The 12,463-nt window shown below is 35.0% G+C and overlaps 1 protein-coding gene across 1 annotated transcript in view; it reads left to right on the top strand.

Moving 5' to 3' along the window:
* LRRC27 (leucine rich repeat containing 27) overlaps nt 1-12,463 on the top strand; it is an 84,359-nt gene that overhangs the window by 43,146 nt on the left and 28,750 nt on the right. Inside the window, exons 7-9 of the mRNA XM_058188210.1 lie at nt 4,561-4,801; nt 7,519-7,650; nt 8,483-8,582. Coding sequence (XP_058044193.1) covers nt 4,561-4,801; nt 7,519-7,650; nt 8,483-8,582 — 473 coding nt within the window. The remainder of the gene's footprint in view (nt 1-4,560; nt 4,802-7,518; nt 7,651-8,482; nt 8,583-12,463) is intronic.

The raw sequence follows: 12,463 nt of genomic DNA, 5'->3' as shown, positions 1-12,463 counted from the left end.
TGTTTTAGGTGATATCTTCAGGCTAATAGCATTCACTATTTCAGCTGAATATGTTGACCTTTTATGTGATGCATATTTTCTCAGGCTTTTGTTTTTCATTCTGTTAATTGTTCACAGCCATTTCTTACATTTATACATGCTACTCCAGCAATTTTCATTGGACACAGCAGGGCATAATCATGCATGTAAATTTAAGGATATGGCAATGTCATGAACGTCTCAGGCTAGAAACTGGGACTCTGTGAGTTCTAGTTCCATCTTAGGCACAAAGCCACCTGAGTGATATTAGGTCAGTGAGTCTCCCTGAGCCCTAGGAAGGAAGCAATGGCAAACCATATCAAAAAAAAAAAAAAAACCTTGCCAAAAAACCTGCAGTCACTTGTCTAGGCTGTTGCCAGGAATCAAAAAATGACTTGAAGATAAATGCATGTGTGTGCACGCGCACACAATATAGCATTTGCATTTTTAGGGTAAATAAAATAATAAGCTTGTTGTTCCACTGTTCTAAACAGACCTGTCTGCAGACCTTTGTGCCAGAAAGTGCAGACCATAGCACATCTTATCTTTAATCACTGCCTTAACAGACTCTGTTCTGTTAAGCACAGTTAGCATATTCTTGAAGATCTACTGTACGACTGCCTCTTTTTTTTCTTTCTAAACTTTTTCTAATTCTCTAATGCCAGAAATTGCCTGTCAGACATATAGGGCAATGATTTCTTATCATATATCCTATAGGTATCTCCTAACAGGCTTTTGAGCCCTGTTTCAGATTCCTGTTTGGGTTTTTTTTCATAGCTTGGATGTATGTATGTTTATGTATATAAAGTTTATGTATTTAAAGGCTAATACAGCAGAAACATATCTCTTTCAGTCTATTCTCAAGAGACATGGGGAATCTGCTCTGTGTCTTATATGCATCTTGTAGAATCCAAATTGTAGTCCAGTGTTTCTTCATATGGGTTATATGATTTATTAATTAGTACAGTATTTGTTAAGGAAAACATATGTTTTCTCTGAGTTAGTCAGGGAGATCCCAAGTCTGCGAAAGGAAATATACATTATTTTATAAAAATTGCTAATATAATTATCTGAGTCAAGTGACTGAATGAAGATTTAGAAGAAGCTATGCATTTCTGAAAAGATGAAGCTATTTCATAATTACCAACTCTGCTTCGATAATTACAAACTTAGGTTTTATTTTCCATACAAGTATTTCCTTGAATCTGTCTGTAAAAAAAAACCACTATAGATTTATGACCACAACTGGAATCAGAATTTCCTTTGCTAAGCAAGGCAGTTAAGTGAGTCATGCCCAATTTTATGACCTTTTTTGCCATGGTTGCTAAGCAAATCATTGTCGTTGTTAAGTGAATCACAGGGTTGTTAAGCAAATCCCGCTTTCCCCATTGATTTTACTTCTTGGAGGCCAACTGGGAAGCTAGCAAATAACAATCGTATTATCCCGGGTCACTACAAATACCGTAAATACATGGTGTTGGATTTTGATCACGTGACAAGTGATTTGGCATTCATAAGTGCAAGGATTGGTCGTAAGTCACTTTTTTCAATGCTATTGTAACTTCAAACAGTTGCTAAACAAATAAACTTATATACTGCTTCAAAATACTTTACAGCCCTCTCTAAGCGGTTTACAGAGTCAGCATATTGCCCCCAACAATCTGGGTCCTCATTTTACCCACCTCAGAAGGATGGAAGGCTAAGTCTTCCTAAAGCCTACCTGTAATACCATAACCCACTTTTCAGTTGTACCTTATGATTTATGATGAATGTATTTTTATGATGACTTAATTATGATTTATCACTTATAGCTTTTATGTACACTGAGACCTTATGCACTGAAGACAAATTCCTTGAATGTCCAATCACACTTGGCCAATAAAGAATTCTATCCTATCCTATCCTATCCTATCCTATCCTATCCTATCCTATCCTATCCTATCCTACCTACCCTACCCTACCCAATCCTATCCTATCCTATTATGTCTATTCATTAGACCCACAGACCACTTACAGCAAGCACATTGCATTCAGTTCAGCATTTGTTGGGTGCATGGCTTCAATTGAGAATGTATTTTACAACATAAACCAAAACTAAGATATGAAATGTCACTCAAAACACAGATTCGGTAGAGCTGAGGTTGCCTTGGCTACGTTGTATTGATTTGCAGTGCAACAATTTACATAGGACAGAAATAGTGTATCAACTTGGTTTGTGTATCTGTAAACTCAAGATCATCCAAGGACACAAGAGAGTAACCTAAGCACACTTAGCCAATAATTAGCCAATAAAGGACAATGGGGATTTAAAATATGCATAGAATATAACTCTGCATCAGTTTTCCAGCTTCAATTAAATACCCAGACATTAACCTAAACACAGTCCTCAACAAAACACACATGATTCTTCTATGTGACACCATTTCTTGCCAGTGCCCTACATTAACAAAAGTATGCGATGGATAGAAAAAATTCCCCATTCTAACTTTCTTATGGAAACTTAAAAAGTGTATTGGGAAATCAGTGGTTATCTTTTGCATCAAATCAAATTGGCTGCATAACATACATGTAGTCCTCAACTTAGCAGCAGTTCATTTAGTCACTATTCAAAGTTACAACAGATCTGAAAAATGTGACTTATGACCGTTTGCAGCATTCCCATAGTCACGTGATCTAAATTCAGATGCTTGGCAATTGACTCTCATACAGCTGCAATGTCTAGGGGTCATGTGAGCACCTTTTGCGACCTTCTGACAAGCAAAGTCAATGGGGAAGCCAGATTCACTTAATGACTAAGTTACTAACTTAAATCTGCAGTGATTCACTTAACAACTGTCTCACTTACCAACAGAAATTTTGGACTTAGTTGTGGTTGTACATTAAGAACTACCTGCATAAGAAGAATATGCCATAATGTTTGAACAGAATTTAAGATTTGTTAGTTCAGGGGTGTCCAACTGGCGGCCCGTGGCCAGATGCATCACACACAGACCACGCCCACCCCACCTCCGTGAAGGAGGAAAACATAGTGAAATATCATGTGACAGCAACTTAAGGCCATGAGTTTGACACCCGTGCTTTAGATAGGTAATCCTTACTCCAACTATAGCAGAAGATATCGTATTTGCTAATAATAGGGTAGTCTTTGAAATCTATCTTAAGGTTAGATAAGATATAGTAGATATGTAGGGCCTTCTCCTGGATCCCCAACAGATTCTGAAATCTAAGGAGAGAACAGCATTAGAAATCATATCTGCCTTATTGGTTGTAATCCAAATTTATAGGATGCAGACCAATAAAGTAGTCCTACTTTTAAGAAGTAGAATAAGAGGGTGGGTTTTTTTGACAATTCCATTATTTCATTAATAAAAAAGGGCAAATTGGACCATTAGACTTTAGATTAGGCTGCAGTTAGTCCAGAATGCGGCTGCGCGAGTAGTAACATCACTGCTACGCAGTCTGCACTGGCTTCCTGTGGTCTTTCGGGTGCGCTTCAAGATTTTGGTTACCACCTTTAAAGCGCTCCATGGCTTAGGACCCGGGTACTTATGAGACCGCCTGCTGTTATGCCTCCCACCGACCCGTACGCTCTCACAGAGAGGGTCTTCTCAGGGTGCTGTCCGCCAAACAATGTCGGCTGGCAGCCCCCAGGAGCAGGGCCTTCTCTGTCGGAGCTCCGACGCTCTGGAACAAACTTCCCCCTGGCTTACGCCAAGTGCCTGATCTTCGGACCTTTCGCCGTGAGCTAAAAACACATTTATTCAAGCGGGACTGGCTTAATAGCTTTATTAAATTTTAAATTGGGTTTTTATTGTTTTAGGGTTTTAAATTTTCAAATTTTTAATGTCGGCCTTTTTTGTAATTTGCTCTGTTTTAAATTTTGGTTTTAATTGTATATATATTGAGTTTTTATCCTTGGCTGTACACCGCCCTGAGTCCTTCGGGAAAAGGGCGGTATAAAAATCTAATAAATAATAATAAATAATAATAATAGACTTTAAAGTGTGTGTGGGGGAGGAGGGAAATAAACTATCAGTACTTGGAGGTTAATATTTTAATGTTCATATTTTGGGAAGCAGTCAAAGATATCATGTTACCCAGTGATATAAAGGAATTGGTCAAGAATGAGGGCTTTGAGGTTTGGTTTCTTTTAATTTAGTTTTGATTTGTTTAAAAATGCTTAAATATTTTTCCTATGAAAAGTGAAACATCAAAATCTGACAATTCAGGTTTTTTTACTGGGATAATGTAGATATTCTGAGCACATTTGCATCACATGATCACACCCTTGCTGATGTGTAAACCAAAGTGATTGAGTGAAGAAAAATGTATATTTTATTTTCATTCTCTGCACTACTGAACTGAGGGTTTAGTGATGCTTCTGCTTCCTTTTTTTGATGCTTATTGCATTACAATAAGTAAGGGAGAGGTTGTAAACATGTATTTCTAAACCAAAAGGAACAAAAAATAACTGTCTTGCTATTTTCCCTTCCCAGTTGGTTCCATCTATGTGTGTAAAGCTATCTTTTTTTATTTCAATAGAAATGCCTCCTGTTGAAAAATTAAATTTGGCAGACATCATGAAATCCAGTTTGGATTTGTCAGACGGATGGCCTAATGAGGAGGAGATGATACGATTTAAGAAGCTAAGGGATGAACTTATCCAAGATGAAAGACAAGAGTATCCTGAAGACAACATAGTAACCAATGAATCTATGCCTACATTAACGAGAACCAGGACAAAGGAAAGCCTCTCTCGTAAATCATCTATACTTTCATCAAGGTAATGAAACTTATAAGCCAGTTTATGTTTTTATATTTATGGTATCTTACAGTTTGCATGTAATGTAAATTATATACTACTATAGTATGATAAATTCAAAAAATGCATGATAAATAGTAGAAAATCCAAGGGAAAATTAGAAGCTTTTTCTTTTTAAAACCACAATTAGAATGGAATTTTAAAATCTCCATAACCAGTATGATATTATTGTATCAGTGTAAGAGAAATTTTTTTAAAGAGTAGCAGGTACTCTGAATCAATCATTAAAATTATCTGTGGGTGAGCTCTTGCAGCTTTTTTTAGAGATTTTTAATATTTTGATACAACTCTTCTGCCTATGATTCTAGTGATAATCCTTATAAATGGCTCCAAAAATAGATGGTCATGCATCTCTATCAACAACTATATGAGTAATAGGAATTGGTAGGAAATTCTGGGCAGAAACAGGACCAGTTAATGGTCATGTGATCACAATTTGCAATACTTGCAAGTTTCCAGTCAAAAAAAAAGGTATATCCAGGAAAATGAATTCATTTAACAACCACATGGTTTGCTTCAACCATGGTGACTCATTTTATGTTTATTTATTATTTTATATTTATTGTTAGAACAGCCATAAAATTGAGTCCAATCATGTGCTGCCTTGACTTACAAACACAATGACTTATGATCTCAGTTCCAGGCTCCATTGTAATCATATGTCAAAAACTACCAGCATTTAGGAAGAGCAAAGGAACAATTTACATTGCCTATACAATTTCACATTTGGGGAATCTGTGTACTATACCTCCCTCTATATATGTTAACTCCAAAATAAATACGTCATTTTCAAATTAATACTTTTCACAATAAATATAACCAATTAGCAGTATATTTTTTAAAGGTAGAGATTAAACCAAAAGAAGATTAAAGAAATGGTCAGGGGTATCAAACTCAAGGCCCGGGGGCCAGATCCGGCCTGCAGGGTGCTTAGATCTGACCTGGGTGCTGCCCTAGAAACAGCCCATGGTGCCTCTGCCAGGCTCCGTTTTCACTGGCAGAGAGTGGCAGGAGGCTGTCACGGCTGAAAACTGAGCCCGGGGGCCCGTTTTCACTGGCAGAGCCCTCAGGCCACCTCAAACGCCCCCGACACGAGGGACATCAAGCTGGCCATGCTACCCTGGCCATGCTCACCCAAGCCCCTGAGTTCAAACACAACCCTGATGCGGCCCTCAATGAAATTAAGTTTGACAACCCTAGATTAGTATCCCTATTTGTTTTGCAGCAAAACTGATGAAATACATTGGAGTCTGATGCTTCTTAAAGACTCACACATGTATTTTCTCATAATAAGCTTTAGTGCACCATGAACTATAAAAACTTATATGATAATAAATCACATAATTTTTAAAGTGACATAGAACATGAGAATTGAAATCTAAAGCCAGGAACAAATGAAAGCCCATAAGATGTACTTGGACAATTAATTCCATAAAGCAGTTCCCATTGTAAAGACTTTCATTTAGATAGCTACCAGCTGCTAATACTGGTTTTGAAACATGACCCTGATGAGAATAGAAATTTGCAACTAATTTTTTCAATAGACACTCATATCTTATACATAAAGTATTTTTGAAAATGCTGAAAATAGAGTAATTTTTTAAGTCCTTGTTTTTGCATTTAAATCTAAACGAATCCCAAAACAACCTTTAAAATGTTATGAAATCTTATGATTTCGATTACTTCACTGTTTTCGTCAAGCAAATGAGAAATGACATCCCTTTGGTTGAAGCATGCAATCTTCTCTTTTTTTTAAAAAAGCAACAGAGCTAACCTAAAATTGTGATTTTGATGATTAGAGGCAGATAGAACATAGCAACAGATTTTTCTTCAAAGATTCAGAAGGTGGAGGATTAGATGTAATGTTTTGTGTTACAGGATCATTATATTAAGAAACAGAATATGTATTTTTGAATAAATGAGCATATACAGTACCTAAGGTCTAATATGAATTAAAGAATTTCCACATTAAATTTGAAGACATCAAGGAGAACTTACTACTTCCTAATGCCTTCCTGTATTTTCTGCTATCTTCATAAAAATCTAATTCTTAATTCCAATAAAAACGTAACAGTTCAGTTCTAAATGTTCCAAGAAAGAGATGGTTTGGGCCCAAAGTTGTTCAATCCCTCTGAAGCCGATAAAAAATTCCCCTGTAAAATAATTACTAACTGTAGTTAAATTGAATCTGCATGCTTTCTTAGTTCTGTGATTTTTTTCCCCTCAATCTGGATATAGTTTATAGAAAACTAGGCAAAAAACCAAATGTTTTAACAGTAAATTACCAAAAGAATAAACAAACAAACCCCAAATTATGCTCAAACCAATTTTATTGTTTTAATATTTATAATGTATGTACAGTTTATTTCAATTTAACACAAACATGCTAAGAAACTATGATCTTAAATTTCTGCAAAAAAATTACAAGGAACAAATGTAAATTAGGTGAGAACCAAACAGAAAAAGGATTATGGGAATGATATAATTCTCAAGTCTGTTTTATTAAACTGGTGTCTATCTGGAACAGTAGGAATTCTAAAGTAGATTTTATAAAATAAAAAAAAAAGCCTAAAGATAGTAGAGATGATTATAGAGACTTTTTGTTCAACTATTGTGTTGTTCTGCATAGCTTTTGATGAAAAATATAATTGACTGAAGTTAACAAGTCTATTTCAAAGGGATAAAAAGAATCTGTTTCCTGCTGCTTCATCATATGATTTCATAATCCAGAGTAAGATGGCAGAAGAGTGCAGATTGGCAGCATTAAAAGAAATGAAGGAAAAACAAGCTTTAATTGAACAGCGGAGAAAGTAAGTATAATTATTTTCAACAAAATAAGTAGTGTAAATAAATCTGCTAAATATGGGTTGCAGAAATTTAGAAGACCACTAGATGGTGACAGAGTTTTTTTTTCTGTATTACTTTTCTGCCATCTGACAATCATTAGAATTTTTGCATTTTCATAGGATGATAACAGGATCAGTGAAAATCCAGCACGTTAAACCATCTTTTGAACCAGATTTCCAGGTTAAGAGCATACTCATTTAAGAAATGATAGCTGGGGTGTAGATAGTAATATTTCTATACCTACTGTTCCTCACCATAGCCTCTGAGCAATATTTCCACAACCTCAGTCCAGCATCTTTTTCACAGTTGCAGAATTTTAACTACCGGTAAATTCATCCTGACTTTGAATGCACAGGAAAATATTAGACTTACATAAACTGACATCTTTGTTTTCTTGTTTCATATTCAGTTTTGAAAGTTTAAACCAGATATATATTTAATTTCACTATTTTTGTGATTGCCAAAAAGCACATGGCTTCTTTGAATAGCACTGAAGCTTGAATAAGGGAGATTTAGCCATTTCTGCTGTGTGAATAACCTAAAGCTGCTCTTAAATCCATATGTATATGAAAGTCCACGTATACACACAGCACATATTATGGGTTATATTTAGTATCTAGAAATAGAATCACTGTTTATTATGGCTGTTCCTCTTCAAAAATATTATGTACACTTGCTCAAAAATAAAATTCCAGTATGATTTTCGAAGTGTGGTATTTTTCTGGAAAGTTAATTCCAATATTGACTATGTGGCTTACTGGTGAAATATTAAATACTTTTAAAATGTTTTTGAAGAGATAAAGAAGTTCTTCAGAAATGGAGAAAACAGGCCAGGAAGATAAGAGAAAAGAAAGGAATATTGTACACATATTCACCCCAAAAAGGAAATACAATGGTATGTATCAGCAAATGATTTTGTTCTTCAAAAATATATTGCTGGTTCTTATAGTGAAATACTGATATTGGGGTTCTCCGTACTCCTGGCCTAAATGCTTTGTACTGTATTTCATTGCAGTTAATTCCCATAGTTGAATTGTGTATCTAGGAGAAGACTTCTGGTGACCCAAATTAGAAGGACCTTCATTAATCCTATGACATGTGCCAGACCATTCTGGAACAACTATAGCCTCTTATTTAATTTATACTTCCTTTATTTATGTAAACAATCATCAGTTGTAGAATAGATGGTCATCTGATTTGGTCTTCACATAGAAAATGGAAAAGATGCATTTTTGATTTTGATGATTAGATGTGGAGAATATCTTGAAAATAGCTGAAATCACAAAAATTAGGATTTTGGCAAAGTTCTCTGAGATTGAGGCATCTCAGATAACCCAATTGTCTCATCAAGGCCCTAGCTATCTTTCTATCCTTAATTTGTTGAGTCACTGCCTCCAGAATGAATTATTTGTATTTCTGTGAAAACATCCGGATCAGTTTAATTTGATAGATCTTGTTTTAGAGCCTCTTGGGTTGACTAGTGCCAAAGGTTCAGTTTGGATAAGATCTTGAGATCCATAACCAAAGTTTCTACCCAGGGACACCAACTCAGAGAGAAAGAAGTAGGTGATGGAGGCAATGGTAAACATCAGCCTCTGATAAGGACAATATGTTAACCCAATATATATTCACAGGTATTATATTATTTGATTTAAAAAAATAGTGATTTTTCAGAGAAAAATAGAATTTTAAATGTATTTACATGTGTTAAAATGTGAAAGTGCAAATGTTCAGAATACACATTTAAAATCACAGCTGAAAAAAGTCTTGTTTTTCTGGTTCTAATATCACAGTAATAATAAAATATGGAACAGTAGAATGGCCTACAACAGCTACAGCAGTGATAGCAGCATTAAATACATTTTCAGATCCTGCCATCTCTTTTTTCCCTATCTGAATTAATCCACTCTCTCCCCTCCTTCCCTCCCTCTCATATCATCTATCAGATTTATATGGATACCTAACTCACAATATCTGACTCAGGGCAGCCTACAACTTTGCCAGTTAGGATATTTACCAAATCTACATGAGGACCATAGTAGCACCCTAGATCTAGAACTTAATCACTTGTTTATCTAGCTTAGCCTTCTCCACCAAGATGGTGTCCTATGTAGATAAGTCCCCAGTAAATTAACCTACACAACAAACTTTTTCTTCAACTTTATTTTAATTTATGACTACCCACCCCCAGAATTTTGGAGGAAGTATGCAAATGTAAGTAAATACTTTGATCAGCTCTTCACCGTGCAGCAAGAACCCATGTGTGCAGTAGGTGTCAAAACATCCTGCACATAGCTATTCAAAAGCTGTGGCTGCCCAAGCTGTTTGGAGGCGTTGAAACAGAAGGGCTTTAATTTAAAATAGGATTGTTGATGGATGTCTCCTGAGATTTTACTTCTGCCAAATTGAAGTAAATGTAGGCTGGATGTTATAGTTAATCCAGAGAGAAAAATCTGTCATTGTGGTCCCAAGAGAGAAATTCTTTGTTTTGTAATCCTGTAAATAGAGCAAGTCCCTCAGTTCATTTAAAGAAGTAAAGTCTTCCTCTACTCCTGGTGATCATGTGGATGGGCCATGACATTGTCTTTGACCACAGTAAAATTGAAGTGGAATGCATAGTTCCTTTTTCCCCCCAAAATTTTCCCTGCTGTCAGTCTTATAGTTCTGTGATTTTCAGGTGGTTATTTATCTAAGTAACAAAGTTCTAGTAGAGGAGAATATATGTAACTGGGGTTGAACTGTGGAATGCTTGATGCTCTCTGAGCTTAGTTGCTTGCTTTACAGATGTTTAATTATCCAACAAGGTAATATCATTAGTGTTACTGACTGTTAGGTTTGCTCCTTGTAGAAGATTAACACTGATGATGTTACCTAGTTGGGTAATGAAATGTCTGCAAGCAAACAACCAAGTTCAGGGAGCACCAAAGACTTCACAAATAACAATATGGTCCAACTCTGCTATAACTCTATTTATTATAATTTAACAAAACAACCAATGAGAAGTCATTGGGACAGGTAAAGCTAGATATATGAATGATATTTCTAGACTGGCATGTAACTGGTTTTCATTTTTATTTGTTTTGAACTTTGTCTTGAACTTTGAAGATTCTAGAGCTCAATGAAAGAATTGGTTGTGATACTAAATTCTTATGTCTTTGTTCTTCCCATTTTAATTTAAAAATAAGGACGACTTACCAATAAATCAAGGGAATGATTAAAAAGGATTAATAGTTACACCAAATTTAGTCTTTTATAATGACATGTTTGGATATTTTGTATGTTCTTTAGGATATTTGAAAATTATTTTCTTAGTCTCTCCCCTGAATGAAATATGTAGGAAACACAAGAGGGCACTACAACACCATACTATTCAATTGCAGTGAGGCTTACAGGCTTAAACAATATCAAATTAATAATGCAAATCATAAAGGAACAAATATGACTGTGTTTCCTCTATTTCTGTTCTGTCAGTTAATTAGAGAGTAGTTCTAAACATGATTTGTAGGTAAAATATGGCAAATTCATGGTCTAAGCAAGGCAGAAGAAAGTGCTGCTTGGTGTATCATTGCTAAATCTTATTGGATACATAGGTTGTAAAATGATTGCCTTGATTATATGGCTGACTTGCTTAAAAAAAGCAGGGCTACATAATCTTAGCTAATCTTAGGATGAGAGATCACTAAGAATTCCTAGGCTGTAGTTTTGTAAATTGAAAAAAAATCTTAGAAGAAACAATAGCAAACCACTTTTGCATTGTTAAGAAAACAACATGACCTTGTTCCTGACAACATGAGGAATCAAACTTCTGAAGGAGACTTAACTCTACCCTTGATTGATTGCTGTGTCAAACCACTGAATTCATTCATCTGAATGGCTTGGTTGGAAAATAAATTCAAATATATACACAAAGAGGCATGCATAGGCACAGTGATTGTTTCATGCTTTTTGTAACTGCAAAGCACACTTTAGGATCTTCCTTTAGTAATCCTTAAAGTTTGTGAGAAGAAGCTACGTTATTATCTATTGGTAGGTCTCTGGATGGTTTGCAGTAAATTAGCTAGCCTTTCTGACTCTCAGTCGCCTTAACAGTGACAATTTAAAAATCTTTTTCCTCAGAGAAAAAAATAGAAAATTGAAAACAAGTTATTGAATGACTGGCAGAGACAAATAACAAATTTTACATGGCCTAATAAAAGATTGAGGATTAAATGTAAGAAACTGCAGATCTTGGAAGACCAAGGCAATCTGGCAGCCCTGAACTTCAAACTGTATTAACCAGCACAGCTGTTTAATTTGGATTACATATTGGATTTTATCACTCTTAGTTGTGTTACCTTCTTTGAGGGAACAGGACTCCCAGATGGACAAATTATCTTTAGATTGATACAAACAGAAATGAACAGTTATAAGATAATTTGTATTATGTACAATAATAAACAATGTATTAAAGTTGGGAATAAATATAAGAAGCTTTCCAAATTCTTGCCCTGTTGTTGTTTTTTTTCATGAAGATAAAAGTATGAAGAATTTTGTTCAGTAGACAAATAACAAGTCATATATACATCAAAATGTGATAATACAAACCACCTGATCTGTTTCAATATCTTCAAATAACAGTATAATTTTAAAAGAACTGCAATAATAAGACGGAACAATTAGGGACCTGAGTGAATCTGAAAACCTTTTATTTTTTTCAGCATTTGCTTATAAATCACTGATGAATGTGTAATTCAGAAACTGATATAATAATAAAATCTTTTCTTCTCTAATTTGACA

The sequence above is a fragment of the Ahaetulla prasina genome, chromosome 6 (genome assembly GCF_028640845.1).
Source record: "Ahaetulla prasina isolate Xishuangbanna chromosome 6, ASM2864084v1, whole genome shotgun sequence".
Lineage (NCBI taxonomy): Eukaryota > Metazoa > Chordata > Lepidosauria > Squamata > Colubridae > Ahaetulla > Ahaetulla prasina.
Note: the sequence above shows the minus strand (reverse complement) of the source record. Positions and strands in the feature narration are given on the sequence as shown.